Raw genomic sequence first — 18,705 nt, forward strand, 5'->3', positions numbered from 1 at the left:
GCATCATGTAAAAGTCCATTTTAAGCACTTAAATGCCAGTTTCAGCATCTCAACAGGACACTTGGTTTTTGGATATTATAAGGTGCCATGTTACCAAGTTAGGCTGAGAGATCAATTGCCAACTGCCTCCTTCTCTTAAATACATTTTTTTCACTTGCTGCATTTGTTTTCTTGTGCCTGCCATGGTTGGACCAAATGCTCTTTGCGGTTGAGAAATTTCTGCACATCTATGGTGCTATAAAAACATCTTAAGATTTTTCTATAGCATCCATCTCCACCGTATTGAAATGCTGACCATAAGAGTGCCTATACATTATTCCAGGTTGCTATAAGAAAATCCACCTGGTTAGATGGGAGGTCCAAGAGCTGCTGGCTGCTCTGACAATTTTTTCTAAAATACTTAATTAACTTTAGGAAAAATAAATAAATATGCATATACACGTCCAAATCATTATAATTTATGTATGCAGCTCCCCCCCTCCCAGACTCAATAATAAAAATAATGTACAGTTGTCTCTGTCCTTCACTCAGTGGTTCTCAACTTTTCCAGACTACAGTACCCCTTTCAGGAGTCTGATTTGTCTTGCCTACCCCAAGTTTTGTCTCAAAATGACTTGCATCAAAATCAGACGTAAAAATACAAATGTTACTGCACACTTATTCAAAAGTGCTGACTTTCTTATTCTGTCTGTATAGAATCATAGAATCATAGAATAATAGGACTGGAAGGGACCTCGAGAGGTCATCGAGTCCAGCCCCCCGCCCTCAAGGCAGGATCAAGCTCCGTCTACACCATCCCTGACAGATGTCTATCTAACCAAAATGTTAGTTTGTACTGACTTTGCTACTGCTTTTATGTAGCCTATTGTAAACCTATGCAAATATCTAGAGGAGTTGATGTGCCCCCTGAAAGACCTCTGTCTATGCTTAGGGGGGTGTGTGCCCCTTGTTGAGAACCACTGCTTTACTGGACCTAAAGAGAACAGAAACACAAGTAAGGTGCTTTGTTTGTTCTTGTATTTTTTCTTTTGTTTTTAGGGTTGGGTTTTTTTGGACTTGTGAGATACTAAATCTGCTGTGAAAAGTGACATTAACAAACATACACATGTAACTTTCACAGCAGACTTACTCAGCCTTGGCAAGCCTGGGGACAAATTAAGCCCTGGATGGGGAGATGGATAAGGAGACAGTGAGGCCAGGGATGATAGGGTGTGTGATGACCTTGTGAACAGAGTCTGCCACTGCGCAGGGAACAGAGCCTGACGCTCCATGGATAGAGCTTGCCATCTGCCCTCCCAGGACTGAAGCCTAACCCCACTGCCCCTGGGAAGGCTGCCTGCTTCGCCAGCTGTTATGTCTCCAGAAGGGGTCAGGGAACAATTACTGCTGACAGCACCAGGGAAGAGGCTTCTGTTTTGTCCCCTCCCTCCCCCATCACTTCCCAGAAAGTTGAGGCTGCAAAAAATCTTCAAGTGGCCACCTGCAGCCATATTTGGGTGAGGTAATGAGCTAGAATCTGAGAGCAAAACTGTGAAGGCAACAGTCCTGGCATTGATCCTTTATTTGGAACACATTATTACAGGGTACATATTCAGCTCCCATTTAGGCATCTAAGCTTTTTTCACTGGGAGTTGGCCTCTTCATTAAGGTGCCTATAAAGGAACAGAGCTATTCTGAAAATCTGGCCCTTAACCACTTTTTAATATGTTTTACAATAACCATGGAGAAGGACTTTTTTCCAAACAACTTTCCTAACCAAACTTTACTACACAATATGGATCATTCTCACATGTTATCTCTAGTTAACCGGCACAGTTCAAGTTCACACTGATTAGAATTACTACTTCACCAGGTTGTTCTCCAAAAAATCAGTCATCTGGTTTACGGACCAAAAATGGTTGCTTTTTAATTTCATTGAGCATCCCCTTGTTTTTGCATTCAGAAAAGGGGTAAATGGCACACCTTTTCCGTGCACCACACTTTTATACCCTTCTATCATATCACTTCTTATTCACCTTTCTAAACTAGGAAGTTCTGTGTTTTTAATTCCCTCATCTGGAAGCCTTTTTTTTTTTTAAACTGACAAGCATTTTTGTTTCCCTTTTTCTATTATTTCCACCTTATACATGGGAAAACTATACAACTGACCTAATCACCACCTCCAGATAAGATTACACCAGCTGAACAACCAGCAACAGGACTTTGATTTTACAACTTCTGGTCTAATGTTCTAATTGCTGGATAACTCTCCTGCCCACAACGGGGAGCGAGGGGAAAAGGAGGCAGGAGCAGGTGATATGGGGGGAGTGGAAATACCAATCAAAGATACTTATCTGAACAGCAACCTTACCAGCTGACTCCTAAGGATGGAACGGGAATGGAATTCTAAAAACAAGAGTTCCAGGATAAAGAAAGCCTCTACTCAGTCAGGCTTGAAACCTCAGGAAAGAGATCAGGGACAACATACCTTACTAGTCTTGGAGAGACATAAGCATGGGGAAAGAATTGCTAGAGTACCTCAGATCTAGATCGCAAAGCTCTGATCCAATTTCAAGATCAACTTACAGGTAAAAAGACCCCACCCATTATTGCGACTTATAAAACTGAACAGCTTAATATGGAAATCACAGAAACAGTAAATAGGGAACTGGAATGCCAATGAGTCATGTTTACACAGGCTTTTGTTTATGCTCACAAATACACTTTAAACCCTTTCTTTGCTCCATTATGTATCAAGTACATCTCATTGACAGTGCTGGAATACTCCAGCACTTAGGAAAGCTTCACTCTGGCATAAGAGTTGCAGCAGTGGCAAACACTGAAAGGATTAGCCAGACAAGAGGATGAAAAAAACCATAACAAGGGTACCAGCAACTATCTCCATTCCTCACAGTTATGTTACTTGAGATAAAAAGGCTTTGCAGAAGGTGAAATATATATTTGTGGCTTCCATAAATTTGCTGTTTTCTTCACTTGTGGTTTTTGAGAATCCAATTAAAGCAAAAGACAGCACCAACAAAAAAAAAAGGTAAGTAAAAAAAAACAACTACAAACCATCTTGTAACCATCTGCGCCCAAGGAACAACCGTCTCGGATTCCATGGTCAACTGAGAAAATACCTTAGTCCACTCTGGGTCTCTTGGTGCTGGAGGACAGTTTGCCCCATGTAAACACGGCACCAGGTTACTGTATTCCATTCTCCGTTCTACAGTCTATTTTTCTACGGGGAGAGCAAAGGTCCTGCATTCAATCAAGAACATCACCACGGATCAACACCGCCAGTGGAATTTAAAACCATTAAGGAATTGCCCAGGAAATTACTTATGGAAATAGGGACAGTATGCATGGTCTGATGGCCCACCATTTGGGACATCTTAGGATTGATTCAAGGAGAGCACATGTGGGGTTGGATACCCCAAGGTGGGTTTCAGTGTCTAGTCACAGCTTGACTACAAAACCCTATCCTCCTTTGCTTTCTGGTCAATATATGGAATAGCACATACTGTGGAGTATCAGAGGGAACCTGGATCCTGCTTGGACTCTAAAAGGGATGGACGGAAGTAGCTCCCACTCGCTGCCACTTAGACTAACTTCCTCATGGGAAAGGATTTCAGTGGTTCATGAAAGGCAAGAATCTCTCTCCCCTTGGACTCTACTGCAGCTCCTATTAAAATCAATAGAATTCTCCCTTTTAATAGGAGATACATTTAGCCCTTAGTTGTTGTGTCCCGTCTCCCCACAATAATCTGCTGTGAGAGTTTAGGTACAGATAGTGCTTGACTGATAGTGTAGAGGCAGATCCAGGCTCCAATGGACATCCAAGAAACTAAGGAATTCGCTAGTGTGTGCTCTCATTTAATAAGCAGGTCCCTATCATGTTCACAGAGCACAGCACCTTTGCTGGCACCACAGGGTATCAGAATATGCCTTGATCCTTTTTCTTTAGGTTTACTTGGTGGAGGGGTTGATGGAAAGGGTAACTGTGAGCTGGGGAAGGAACACAGACCAGGAATCAACAAGGACGTTATCCACAGCCAGAAAATGTCAAGCTGTAATACTCAAAAGGCTGGTGGAAGAAGGTCAGAAGGCCTAAAGCCTGATGAAATTTCAGAGTAGCTAAAGGGATCTCAGGAAGACATACGAGGAGGTGACCCATATATCAACCCTGCTGGTTAATTTAAGATGCAATGGGCATCCCCCAGACTTCCAGCTTCAAAGTTCAAGATCCCACCATTACCGTTCCAAGACTTGGCTATTCATATCCGAAAAGCAGGGAACCACTACCTTTTCCTGCCAGCTAGAAAGAAAGTTTAAGATGACACCAAATTATCTGGAGAATAGGGGACTCCAAGCTCAGTAAGGTCACAAATCCCCACATTGCAGGGGAGGACAAATCGGTAACAAATATAAACAAATACAAAATATTGGGAACTTGTCAAAAAGACTAAACAGTATAAAACAGATCACATCCACACATGCAAATATTTTTTCCTCCTCAAAGCTAAACAACAACAACAAGGTATGAGAAGCCCTTAAAAGTCAGGAGTAAAGGGCTTGGCTATCAAGTACAAGAAAGCCCTGAAGCAGCAGAGACAAGTTAAAGTACCAACGGGTTCAATGAGAAACTGCAAACCCAAGACAGTTATACGGGGAAGAACTGTTTAACTCTAGCCTCCCAGAATCACATTGTCCTTTATGTGACACATGGTAGCAACTGGGAGGGTATTTTTAGAAAGCAAAGGGTCTCGCTTAAAAAAAAAAAAAAAGAGAGAGACAGAAGAGCCCTGTTGTAGAGTGGCGGCTGTGCTGGATGAAGTGCAGCCCTGTACTGCGACAGCTACTGTCTTTGGTCAGAAGAAAGTACAATCTCTTACCTTTGAGAAGAGCTCCCTCGCCAGTAGTGGCTCCCTGCAATAGTGTCTCCCTCTGGTCTGCTGAAAGGGGGCAGACAGATCTAAATTGGGAAGTGGCAGGGGGCCAAGCTCTCACTCTATCACTGGCAGGAATGACCAAGAACAACCTCTAGCAACTGACCTCAGGAACACTGACTGTGACCTTGGAGAAGTGAGGGTCATTTAAGACCCTGCTTATATAGATACAGAGAAGAATTAGGAAAAAATAATCAAACAGAAAAACCTAGGAAGAGAGAGCAGCTGAGTTTTTTAAGCTGGTATTGATGCAACTGAAGTAAATAGGTACCAGGAAGAATAATTCAATTTTATGTACTTTGCAGGGGCAAGGAAAGACTCATGAATCAGCAGAGATCTCTGCAGAGCAGAAGGAGCATGTTCCAAATGCAGTCCCATTCTCCAGTGGAGTAGAGAGGCTGAAACTGGATCACACCATATTTAAAAAACAAACCCCTCCTTTCTCTCCATCCTTGAGATGCCCCAATGTCTGAAGTGCTTGGCCAAGAGCTGTTTATGTTTTATATCGGTTAATCTACTGAGCGAATCATTTTGGAGATGAAAAAATCTCACACCTAAGACTAAAAAAAAATAGGTGGAAACGTCACTTATTAAACTGTTACAATGAGCTCATAAAAAATGAACAGCAATTTTTAGATGGTAATAGGAATGTTAAAAGTTGGTTAACTAGGTAACCGTGTAACCAGTGAAAATTAGGGATGTTAAAAACAGTTAATTGAATAGTTGAGTAACCTCGTGAATTCTTATTGATTAGTTGACTATTCTGTGGTCCCCAATGGCAGGGCCAGCAGCCATCGCTCTGGCCTCACTCCTGAGGAGCCCTCTGCCACTCCGCGCTGTGCCTCTGTATCAGATGCAGCAGTGCAGGGTGCCAGGAGGGAGCTGGTCCGTGAGGGGAGCCGGTTTAAAAAACAGCTCCCCTTGTGGACCAGCTGCTTGTCGCCCTGTGCTGCTGCCTCTAATAAAGAGGCAGCAGTGTGGGGTGGCAGCAGCCCTGTCTGGAGGGCGGGGGGGTCTGAGCTCCCTGACCGAGGGCGAGCTGGAACTGAGCCGGACTGCCTGCCCACCCAGCTTCTAATACACTTTAAATGCAGAGCCACAGCAAGGGTAGGTCCCGGACCCGTTGCAAGCCAGGACTGAAATGGGCTGCTGGCCAGCCTGCAAAAAAATTTACTGGCAAGGCAAGGGGCGAAATGCGTGTAGTCTATTGCATTAACTTATAAGCTTTGGCTTCTCAGTTAATTGACTCCACTATTACATCCCTACTGAAAATCTCAAACAATTACATGCTGTAGGCACTACAGTATAAAGCTTAAAACTACAGAACCCGCAACAAAGCCTCCCTGGAAGCAGGGCCGCCAGCCCCTGCTGGCTCCGCTCCGGGGGAGATGGCTTCGCTCCATTGCTACAGCGAAGCTCTCTCCTCAGGAGCTGGCTGAGTTGCTTATTGGTTAAATGGTTTGTCTGTTACACTCTAACATCCCTAGTTTGTAACAAACTGAGAACTTCCTTGTACCCACATGAGAGTTCTCTGCAAATTAAAGTATGAGTTCCAATTCAGAATCTGATCAGAAAAAAAAGAGGTTTAACAGTGACGTGACTGAATTCATGTTGTAGCAAGTGGACATGGCCTCCCTCTGAGGCTGGCAGGGAGGAATCCCTGCCTGTCCTTTGATGGGTGGAGCCAGGACACCCATCTCTGCCCCCACCAGAAGCACATGGGCAGAACAAGTAGTATAAAAGGTGGGCCCTGCAGCTTAGTTGGGCTGGAGCAGCAGATGCCTCCTGCCGAGAACTCTACAGTGCCAAGGACCTTACACAGAGCTGCCAGAATTGCAGTTAGCAGTGTACCCTGGGGAGATGGAGGACAATCCCAAACAATACATATACTATGAGAGGAGCTTAAGAAGTAGCCCAGGAATACCAGCTGATAGTCCAATTGTGCTGTTGCCTGAATCCAAGTCAGTGTTTGGCTGGATCCACATTAACTCAGTGGTGGAAACCACCTCCATTGCTAGGGCCCTGGGCTGGGATCCAGTGGAGTAGAATGGGGTTGAGTCTCCCTACCTATCTCACCTCTGGGGTGGCTGCTTCTCCACCTTAGGCAAGAGTTCTGCATTTGTTGTGGCTCAGGCAGACATAGACATCTGATTGTTTAGCCCCTAGACCAGTGTTTCTTAAACTTTATAAGACCGAGGAACACCAAACAATTTTTTTTTTAAATGAGGAACACCAAGGATTTTTTGTGTGTGGGGGGGAAGGGTTGGGGAGGAAGTTATTGAGAAAAAAAAAGTCGTCTGCCTCTTTAAGGGTGGCCATTTTGAACTCTGTTTTTCTCCACTCCGATGTGCCATGGAACACAGTTTAAGAAACACTGCCCTAGACTATTTGGTGCTCAGGCCCTGCATAGAGGGCGAGGGCCTTAGATAGGGTTGCCAGATGATTTAACCAAAACTACCGAACACCCCCCCACATCCCTCAAAAAAAAACCACCAGGGAAAAAATTCTGTTGAGAAAAAAGGAGACCAAAGTTGTTGAGGAAAAAAAAAAAAAAAAGGACCCCGAGAGTTAAGCAAAAAAAAAAAAAAATTTAAAAACCAGCATGGCCCCTTTAAGAAACGCTTTTGAGGCTTTTTGGCCCTAACAGCCTGCCAGCGGCCGCCCGCCATCTTGTCTCCCTGCCGCAGGCGGGATAGCTCCCCTGCAGAACCTGGTAAGCACCTGGGATTTTCACCTCTTGGCCAGGAAAATTCAGAAAATAACAGGCATTTTAGGTGTCCGGTATTTTCTGAATGTTTTTTAACAGACAGGAGACAAAAATACTGAACTGCCCAGGTGAATACCAGATACCTGGCAATACTAGCCTTAGAAACAGCTAATTCTTGCCATGGTAGGGACTAGGGATGTGAAAGTATAACTGTTTACACAGTTAACCGATGAGCATGGACAAAGGCAGCAGTGTCGGGGGAGGAGCCAGGCAGCACAAGTTCCTCCTGCCTCCAATCCCCTGTAACTGTGTAACCGCTGAAATATTCAGCAGTTACATAATTAAACACATTTTAACATTCCTACTAGTGACTAGAGATTGAACAGGCATGAACTCCCTCCTCTGGGTCTTATGGAGAGGGACAGCAAAGCACTCCTACACACATAAACAATTACAGAAAATTATTGAAAAACAGTAGTTTAGACTCATAGTACTATTTGTTCCAAAGGAATCTATGAACTGAAAATAATGTGGAAACTATTCAGAGATAATCAGCTACCACTAAAACTTCTAAGTTGGCAATCAGTGGCCATTCCACAGAACTCACTGAGTTGGGTATGATTTGACATGTCATCATTATACAATATAGCGATCTCCACGTGAGACAAAGAGGGGAAAACATGAATGTTTTCAGCACTATCAGGAGCACCAAGAGTTCAGGATTAGGGATGCAAAAAAGCTCCAAAACCAGTAACCATTCAAAATCCTAGTGGTTACATGGTTAACTGGTTGGTTTTGGATAGAGAGCTGACTGCCCTGTGCTGCAGACTCTGAAATGGAGCAGGCAAGGTCCTAGCATGTGTCGGCTCCTGACGCCGCTCCTTGGGAGCCAACTGCAGCCCCATGCTTTGAGCTCTGCAATATAAGCCTTATACCCATGGTCACCAACTGGTCAATTGTGATCAACTGGTCGATCACAAGGGCTCAACCAGTCGATCGTGAGACGTTCAGGGGCCCCCCCATTTCTCCCCACCCCCCAGAAGCCCCAATGCCTACCTCCAGCGAAAATGGAGGTAGTGCTGGCTTCCTCGGGGTGGACGGAAGTCCTGCAGCTGCACGCCACTTCTGGGGATTCCGGACGTGTGCTGGCTGCTCCTCTCCCTCAGGTCTGTGGCATGCCAGAACTTGCAGGGTGGGGGGTCCCCAGAAGAGGCGCACACCAGGGCTTTCCTCCTCTTCAGGAAGAGGAATTGGCCCTGGAGGAGGCACGTGCGGGGGCTTCCCTCCTTTGGGGGGAGGCGGGGAAGAGTCCTGGGAGGAGGTTAGTGCAGGGAACTCCCTGCCCCCACTGGCACCCTCTCCCCTGCTGCAAAACTCTGTCCCTTCCCCCCGGCACCCTGTCCCCTCTCTCCTGTCCCCCACTGGCACCCTGTCCTCTGCTGCAGAATCCTGCCCCCACCTCAGCACCTTGTTCCCTGCTCCCACTAGTACCCCGTTCCCTGCTGCAGAACCCTGTCCCCTCTCCCCTGTGCCCTGCTGCAGAACCCTGCCCCCACCCCATTGGCACCCCACTCTGTTCCCTGCCCCAGCACCCATTGGCACCCTTCCCCAGTATCATGTCCCCTGCTTCCACCAGCACAGTTGGGGCCACATTAGTGAGGCTTGGGGGGGGGGGTTGGAAGGAGGGGTTTTTTTTGTGTGGTTTTTTTTTCATCTCCCTTGTGTGGCCCCAACTGACTTTTCTGTGGGTCAGTGACCCCCTGACTCAAAATAGGTTCACTTCCCTTCTCATAAAGACAGACAAAGCAGAAACTTTTTGTGTTTGACAGTATTTTATTTAAAAATGAATCCTCCCCCATTGGAGCCAAGCCCCCATCTGGCCGCAGCATTATAACACTCCTGCACCCTCCCAGACCCTAGATCTGAGCCTATCATACACTGGACCCCCTGTCCTGAGCCCCTCACATACCCCAACCCAAATTTCTGCACCCTCACAGCCACAAGCCTGTTGCTTAGTACAACCCCATCTGACCCCAGCACTCCCCAGCCTGAAGCCCCCTCCCCGAGCCAGCATCCACTTCTCCACCTCCTCCTGCATCCAGATTTCCTCCCAGAGCTTGCACCTCTCTCCCACACCCAAATCCCTCATTTCCACCTCAGAGCCCACACATCCTGGCTACGTCTAGACTGGCATGATTTTCCGCAAATGCTTTTAAAGCATTTTCAGAACAGAGCGTCTAGATTGGCACGGATGCTTTTCCGCAAAAAAGCCCCGATCGCCATTTTCGCAATCGGGGCTTTTTTGCGCAAAACAAATCTGAGCTGTCTACACTGGCCCTTTTGCGCCAAAGTTTTGCGCAAAAGGACTTTTGCCCAAACAGGAGCAGCTTAGTATTTCCACAAGAACACTGACAATCTTACATGAGATCGTCAGTGCTTTTGCGGAAATTCAAGCGGCCAGTGTAGACAGCTGGCAAGTTTTTCCCGGAAAAGTGGCTGATTTTCCAGAAAAACTGGCCAGTCTAGACACAGCCCCTGTCTCAACCCAGTGAGGGTACGGCTAGACTGCAGGAGTTTTTCCAGGATTCCAGAGAGATCCTGGAAAAACTCTTCCGCGTCCTGGGATGCATTTGTTCGTCTGCTTTTTTTAGTGGAAGAGCAAACATGCTCTTTCAGTAACCCCTATATTCCTTGTTCCATGATGAATAAGGGGGATTCCAAAAGAAGGGTTTTTTCTAACATTTGGTCCAGTCTAGACAGGCCAAATGTTGGAAAAACCTCTTCCCACATAAGAATTGGGAAAAAAGTGACAGTGTAGAGTGTATAAGGGCTGGGGATAGCAAGTGATGGAGAGGAGGAGAATAGAGAGGGCAGGGCTTCGAGGAAGGGGTGGGGTCTTGGGGAAAGGATGGGGTGGTAGATCTTTGCTTGTTCTGAGATTTAAAAAGTGATCTTGGGTGTAAAATGGTTGGAACCACTGCCTTAAAAGCTTGCAGTGAGGGGCAGCAGCTGGCTCCCCAGGAGCAGAGCCAGCACGTACCTGCAGGGTAGGGTTTAACTGGTAACAGATACCGATAAGCTGATGCTTATCAGTTAACCTCTTACATCCCTATTCAGGACAGATCATTTTTAATCACACCATTTTTAAAGCCTCCTACATTTGATCATATAACTTTATTTCTATATCCCCTTTTTTAAGTCCTCTGCTGAGGCGCTTGTGGAACTGCACAAGCTAAAACACTGACACAGAAAAAAAAAAAAGATTCAGAAGCCAAGAAGAATCTCTTACTGAAAATTATTCTGGAAAAACTTAAAATATAATGAATAGTTGTAAAGGATCTCAATGTCACTGTATTGTTTCAGGCCAATTTCACATGCCAACTCCACAGGGAGTCCTCAGAGCTCAACTTCATTTATAAGTTTGATTCCTTCAACAGAGGTATGAACAAAGACATTGGGTGGATGGTTCACTACATCCCACATCCTAATGACATAACAAACAAACAATGGGCACTTAAGAACACTTAGTACCTTCTCTATCAGCTTCATGTAGCATGGCCACTCTAATTCAGTGGTCACCAACCAGTAGATCCGGATCTACTGGTAGATCTTGGAGCCTTTGACAGGTGATCCTGACAGGTTTTGCAGGGAGGCTGTCAAATGTTGGCTCTTCATCTGCCCCTCTTAGCACTGCTATACTGCTCCTGTCCTTTGCCTTGGAGCTGCCCCACCAATTCTGGGAGCCTCTTGCTTGCTGTGCAGGGCACGGGAAGAAGAGGAGGGGGTGCTGATGTCAGGGTGCCTCTCCCCCCACCCTGTACCCCATCTCCACAGAGCAGAGGGGGGAGAGGGATGGAGAGAGTTTGCTGGCTGCTTTTGGGAATGGTACAGGACCAGAGTATAGAATCATAGAATAATAGGACTGGAAGGGACCTCGAGAGGTCATCGAGTCCAGCCCCCCGCCCTCAAGGCAGGATCAAGCTCCGTCTACACTATCCCTGACAGATGTCTATCTAACCTGTTCTTAAATATCTCCAGAGAGGGAGATTCCACCACCTCCCTTGGCAATTTATTCCAATATTTGATGACCCTGACAGTTAGGAATTTTTTCCTAATGTCCAATCTAAACCTCCCCTGCTTCACTTTAGGAGTAGGGGTAAGCCTGCCTTAGTCCTCTGCACCACCACTCAGAAGTCACCTGTAGTAAGAGGTACCCACCTGGAGCCTGCATTCCAAACCCCAGCTGCAGTCCTGAACCTCTCTTGAACCCCAAAGCCCTGCCCTAGCCCTGAATCCCTGTGTACCCAAACTCCCTCCTGTACCTCAGATCCCTGCCCCACCCGAGTCACCCTGCACCCAAACTCACTGCTAGAGCCAGCACCCTCAACTCCCTCCTATACCTCAGCTCAGAATCCCTCCCATAATTCAAAGCCTGTAGCCCAAGATCAAAGTCTGCAGCCCCCTCCTCTGCACCGCAACCTTCTGCCCCTAACCTGATAAAAGTGAGTGAGGATGAGGGAGGGAGGATGGAGTGAGCAGGGGCTGGGCCTTGGAGGAGGGGCAGGAAGGAAACAGGGCAAGGGTGTTTAGGTTTGAGGAGAATTCTGGATTGCATTTAAATTAAAAAAGTAATCTCATGCTTTAAAGATTGAAGACCACAGTTCTAATTGACTATTCTTTTTCTCCCTCCCCCCTTCTTTTTCCTTCTCTCCCCTCCACCCACTATTTATTAAAGATCCAGATTCTAAATAACTCCATCTGAAGAAGTGGGTTGTGCCCACGAAAGATACCATCTACATGTTTTGTTAGTCTCTAAGTCTAAGGTGCTGCTGGACTATTCTTTGTTTTTTAAGTTTTTCCAGTTACAGACTAACGCAGCTACCCTTCTGAAACTTTTAAAAATTATCCTATCAGACCAAACACTGTCTGAAACATTTTGGGGAAATTAACCTATATCCCATTTCACCTTCCTCCCTGGTTTTCTTTAATTTATAAATAGTATAATTGCAGTGAAAGGTATTGGTTTAAGACGGGACTTACCTTTATTCACAGACTCACTGCTGGACAGCAGCGAGGCAATGTCCTTCTCTCCTTACAACTGTCTTACCCACCTTCCTGACCGCTATGGACCACACCTATGGGTAGTTCAGTTTGTAAAACTCATTCTCTTCATATCCTCTTTGCTGACACTACCAACAAAGGTGCCAACTGTGATTTTCTGATGCTGACAGATATCCACTAGGACAAGGCCACAGCCACTCCCTGAGTTACAAACAAGTTACGGACCAACACTTGGTACGTAACTCGAAGTGTTTATAACTCGGATCCCATAGAGTTACATGGCGACCGCGCTGTTCGTAAGCGCAGATCGCCGTTCCTAACTCGGATCCGCATTTACGACCATTTTGGTCGTAAGTGCAGATGGTCATAAGCGGAGGTGGTCGTAACTTGGGGAGGAGTGGCTGTACTCAACTCTGGAAACCCCAAGGGCCACAATAATACTTACAGCATATGTTAAGGGCCGCAACTTATGTGCAGTTACATATATATGCAAATATATGCGAACAGCTTCTTTTACACTGACAGGCATGAATACAGACAGTCCCCGGGTTACGTACAAGATAGGGACTGTAGGTTTGTTCTTAAGTTGAATTTGTATGTAAGTCGGAACTGGTACATACTGTAGGGGAAACTCTAGCCAAACATTTCTCCAGAGCTCAGTTTTGTTCTCCCACACCTCACTTCCCTCAGTCCTTTATTCTCAAGCTGAGGTGTCTGCTGAGAAAAGCCTCTCCGCTTCTCCCTGGTCTGCTGGGGGGGGCGCTAGTTTCGCGTCTCCCTGGTCTGCTGGGGGAAGCAGCTAGTGCGGGGTTGCCTCACCCCGTTTGTAAGTAGGGATCCGATGTAAGTCGGATCCATGTAACCCGGGGACTGCCTGTACAGAAATTAAGGCAAGACTACACAACACGCAGACCACAATTAAGTCAGTTCTGCTGATATAAATAAAGTGCAATATTTACCCGATTTTCACACATGTGACAGCACTTTTAATGAGCAATGACAGTCCAGGAATTTAACTACTAAAACGCTTATCAACAAAAGACCATTATAGTGACTACTTTTTTGTTATGACTTCACAATTTTAACAAATCAAATAAAAACTGCCAATACAGTACTGGAATTTACTTAAGTATAAGTACAATCAATGTGAAGATTGTGTCTGCAAACTTTTCACCAGCTGTTTCACATCAGGCTTGTATTCATTGTAGCAGCATGGAGACAGTAGGTCAGATGCTCACAAGACTAAGCAGCCAGCACTTCCCACAATGCCACGGTGCTCTCGGCACCTCCTCAATTGGGGCTAGAAATGCCAACACCCGGTACGCATCTGTTCCAGCCAGCCTGTCCACTTGCGTTTTTCAGTGCTCACCCCAACTGGGAAATGCCTCGCCGTTGCAAAGCATGTTCCCAGTGGCAGCCATGTTCAAAGGATCTCACCTGTGGGCCCCGTGTTGAGCCCTGCGTAAACCCAAACCACACCATGGGCTGCAGCCCACAGGCATGTGTGTTAAGTAGCCCTGCACTAGGATCTACACATAGACCAGGCCTATATGAGAAAAGTTTTCCAGTATAGCTTTACTAGCAAACCACACTAGTGTGAACACCACTTTCACTGTCAAGAGTGTTTTTACTGCAATAGCTTAGTTTGTTCCCCAAGTGAAATAAACTATACATGTAAATGCATTTTTGTGTTGATATAATTGCATTGACCCTAGCAATTTTGCCAGCATACAAAAGTCAACACAATCCAAATGCAAACAACCATCCTCTCAAACTGACATTTCTAATGTAGATCTGGTTTGAGATGCATCTCTAATTCTTATACGCTATTGAACAGACATCAGACAGTAATTACTTTTGGCCATTACTACTGACTCAGGATGGACATGAATTGGTTAACCTAGAGGTAAAAGTGTTCCTCCTCCCATTATCTAATATAAAAGTATTAACAGCTACCTATTAATAGATACAGTAAAACTCCATTAGTCCGGCATCCAATGCTCCGGGACTCCTGATGGTCTGGCACCATCAGGAACCCGGAAGTGCTGGGGCAGCCGGACAGGCTTCCCCCATTCAGCTGCTGCTGAAACTGACCAGCAACTGAATCGGGGAAGCCGGGAGCAGAGCAGCTGGGGTGCTACCCGGTTGGTCTCGTAGCGCTGCCCCTCCGCGCTGCGGGCCCAACCCGGCAGGACCCCAGCTGCTCTGCCCCAGGGGTCCCCAAGTCAGCCGCTGCTGAAACAGATCAGCAGCTGATTCCAGGAATTCCCGGACAGAGCAGCTCTGCCCCGGGCTTCCTGGAATCAGCCGCTGATCTGTTTCAGCAGCGGCTGAATCGGGGACCCCTGGGGCAGAGCAGCTGGGGTCCTGCCGGGTCCTGTCCCAGGCGTCCCCAAGAGCAGCTGGAGTGCTGCTGGGTTGGTGCTGTAGCACCGCCTCTCGGCGCTGCGGGACCAACCCGGCAGCACCCCAGCTGCTCTATTGCAGGCATCCCTGATTCAGCTGCTGCTGAAACTGACCAGCAGCAGCTGAATCAGGGACACCTGGGGCAGAGCCAGACTAGCGTAAGGGGGGGCTATAAGGAGTCTGGGGTAGCATCCCCTCCCACCCCACTCCAGACCCCTCATAGTCCCCCCCCCTTCTGATAGTCCGGCATATCTGATAATCCGGCACCCCCTGGGTCCTAAAGGTGCCGGATTATCGGAAGTTTACTGTATTTGACTAAGTTCAGGGCTGAATGTACAGAATCGTGTGCACCGGAGCTAGCCTGGGCTCTTTCGTGGTGCAGTCAAGCCCAGTTGCAGGACCAGAGCTGAGAGCTCCTGGAAGATCCCATTGCCCGAAGCCCCACAAGGCTGCAGCATCATGAACCCCAGTGGGACCCCTTTACAAGGCCTCCCCAGAGATGCGGCTGTTGGAGGAAGACACACAGAGGTCCTGGGGACTGCCCCAGTCTATGGCAGGGGCAGAAGGGCCGCAGCAGCCGCCTGCCCATGGTTATGGTTCCGTATACAGGACTGGCCCGTTAACCTGTCACGTCCCCGTTGCTAACGCCCATCTCCCCGCCTCGGACGTGTTAAACCTCCGCCCCGCCCCCCAGGCCGCGGGGCCGGTCCCCAGCCGCAGCAGAAGCTCTCCAGAGCCAGCCCCTATGGGGGGAGGGGCCGCCTCGCCCCACGCTGCCCGGTCCCCTCACGGAGCCTTCCCTGGCTCTGCGGGGGCGGGACCCCACTTCCCACCCTACCTGGCTATCCCGGTCACCATGGCCACAGCCGGAAGTGTCAGGGATTCTCGGCCGACCAATGAACGCACCTCTCGTCCCCCTTACGTCACCAGGAGCGGATGTTGTCAGCTTCGGGCCCGGAGCGGACGATTGAAGACGGACCAGTGGGTCCGAGCGCACTTACCGTCCGGCCGGGAAATACCGGCTCCTTCGGGGGGTTCCGCCAGGCAAAGAGAGACCCAACCCATGTTCAGGATGAGCCTAGCCGAGGTCCCAACGCTCGGGGGCGGGCCCTGCCCATTTATTACCTATGCACGGGGCGGGCCCGCGTCAGGGTTACAAGGTGGAAGCTGAAAATCACTGGGACGCGTGTTCTGGGATTTCCAGGCAGCCCCTGGGGGGGGGGGGGGGTCTTCTCACCGCTGTGCAGCCTTCTGCAGGCCCATGGGGCAGCCCCTGGATTAGGGGCCCTCCCCAGGCTGGGGGTGGGAGGCGACAGAGCCAGCAATGGCGTGCTGGGCCCAGAAAGACCAGTGGTACTCTAATGGGGAGAGGGAAGTAAAGAGGCACCTGCTTTTAAGGGAGAAACAAACTCTTCTTCGAGCCCGTATTTGTGTCTGCCCCTGCTCACCCTAAATCACACGCCAAGGGGAGAGGTAGCAGGACACCAGCCTTGCTCCCACCGGCCCCAAAAGTCTACTCCAGGTATGGGATATCAACATGTGTTGAAGGAGAAGTGTGGTAATGGGGTCATTATTACGGGGCCTGGAAGTGATGCTATGGCAGTTGTAAATTTATATAAGCATCCAAATGGCTCTCCATCTCCAAATCTTTCTGGACTCTTGATTTCATATGTGTTGTGGATGATGAATCCTCCTTTAGAGCAGACTCTTCTCTTGTGCTGAGATAGTATCACCATGCTATCTATGGAGTAGAGAATATCGGTGGATATTTGAACCAGCGGAATATAAGTGGATGCTGGAACAATTTTTATAATGGGTGTGGGTGGTGGGGTATTGAAAGTAATTGAACAAAACTAAACCCTGCATATAATGGAAACTAATTCAAGTCAAGGGATTCTGCTGTACCTCCAGCATCCCTAGTTCCAACACCCTTGGGTAAAACAGGAGATTTTAAGAGCAGCCTGCAGTCCATGTCAGTTATGAGTCCCCAGTAACAAGAATGATGAATGTTAAGAAGACGGTCAAGGAAAGACCAATTAAAATCAATGTACTGTATATGGTTTCATACATTTGTGCTACTGCACGTATTTTCTTGTAACTGCCAAATAACATTAGTGCTTATCTGAAGCCATGAGGTATGTTGCCGGAGCTGTAAGGCAATTTCTGGGGGGTTTTATGTGATGAATTGAAAATAAGTTAACATGCTTTTACATAAACTTGACTTCTGTTTTCTTGCCCATGTGCCTTGGGTTGATGCCAAGGTGCAACAAAAAATGACCCCTGAGCAGAATTTTGAAACATTCCAGCTGAACTGGAAGTGTTCAGCCTAAAAAATGGTTATTAACACAGGGCACCTAATAGACAGAGTTCACTCTGATAACTGCCTCCCAGAGACAAACCTCAGGAGCACCATCCGGTTGGGAGGCTTCTTTAATCAATTTTCAATACTTTCTCTTTTGACTTAATGAAACCAACTGGATTGATCAAGAGATTTTTGAATGGACTCTATGCCACTTGATATTTACAGAATTTTATTTGAACCCTGTACTTCATTTTTGCATATAAAATAAACTCCTGAGGATTGCTATGCTTATGGGTTTCAGAAGAGAGACCATATTTTGCTTTCTTCTGCAGACAATTTTTATCTAAGCTACAGGATGGGGGAAGAGGTTTACTGTTTTGTCTCCATTAATTAAACCTCCCTGCTGAGGCAATAAACTTTGGGGGATTGGTAATGGGATGTTGAGCCTTTCAACAGTAGGTCAGCAGTTTAACTGCAGGCTATGTTTTTAGTGGTTGCCCAGTGTCCTACCTGAAATTAATTTGAGGATCTCAGTACAACTCTGAGGAGACACCAGTTTTCCTATCACTTTAGAACTCCTTGCAGTCCCTCATACTGAATGGACTGATTGTAAATAGCCCTTGCACCATGGAAATATGGACTCTCTTGGGGTTAAGACCCATGAGGTCTTCATTGTAAGAAAAGCTTGTCCTGCTGCTGCCCATGATGTCCATATTCTGCGGATTAACAGAAATTTCCAGTCTCTAAGACTGCCAGGTTGTAACCTGTCACTGGCACTACATTTAGTCCTATCTTCAGCAATTCATTTCTGCTTTGTAGATATAGATGCCTTGGTAGAGCTCCTTGAGGAAGAGCAGGATCCACATAAAGGTGTGCTGCTGCGGAAAACAGATCTGCTTTGGAGCCGATGTTTAGTGCCTCAGTGCTGCAGTAGCAATGGGGGATTGGCTATCAGGATTGAGGTATTTTGATCGCTGTGTGAGGAAGCCCAAGCCTGGAATAACAGCTCTGCAGATCAGGATTGATATGGATTGGAAGAGATGGAGAGAAGGGAAATCTTTCACAGTACTTTGCTGTTCTGGGCCTGCCTCTTTAAATTTACCCAGCCTATCATTGGTTCCTCTCTTTCAACAGCATCAAATGTGGCTGTGATTTTAAAATGAACATTTAATTACTAAATATTTCCGAGCATTTTCCTCACAAACAGCTAATTCCCATTTCTAGTCCTCCAAAATTAAACTACCCCATGAATTTGTGGACTCTTCTAGTTAAATCCAGGCAAATGTGTCTGCAGATGGTTT

The 18,705-nt window shown here is 47.0% G+C and overlaps 1 protein-coding gene and 1 long non-coding RNA gene across 4 annotated transcripts in view; one reads left to right on the top strand and one right to left on the bottom strand.

Annotated features, from left to right (window-relative positions):
- DHRS7B (dehydrogenase/reductase 7B) overlaps positions 1-16,075 on the bottom strand; it is a 28,539-nt gene extending 12,464 nt beyond the window's left edge. Inside the window, exon 1 of one of the 3 annotated variants that reach the window (XM_006126617.4) lies at positions 15,941-16,075. In XM_006126617.4, coding sequence (XP_006126679.2) covers positions 15,941-15,960 — 20 coding nt within the window. In that variant the 5' untranslated portion in view covers positions 15,961-16,075. Of the gene's footprint in view, positions 1-3,054; positions 3,214-4,874; positions 5,017-15,940 lie in introns of those variants that run through there. The other 2 variants (XM_006126618.4, XM_075899710.1) reach the window with 2 other exon arrangements.
- A 71-nt stretch (positions 16,076-16,146) lies between these two features.
- Positions 16,147-18,705, top strand: part of LOC112546356 (uncharacterized) — a 30,347-nt gene continuing 27,788 nt past the window's right edge. The window contains exon 1 of the long non-coding RNA XR_003090034.2: positions 16,147-16,624. This is a non-coding gene — a long non-coding RNA (uncharacterized LOC112546356). The remainder of the gene's footprint in view (positions 16,625-18,705) is intronic.

This window comes from Pelodiscus sinensis, chromosome 16, assembly GCF_049634645.1.
Source record: "Pelodiscus sinensis isolate JC-2024 chromosome 16, ASM4963464v1, whole genome shotgun sequence".
In the NCBI taxonomy this organism is placed as follows: Eukaryota; Metazoa; Chordata; order Testudines; family Trionychidae; genus Pelodiscus; species Pelodiscus sinensis.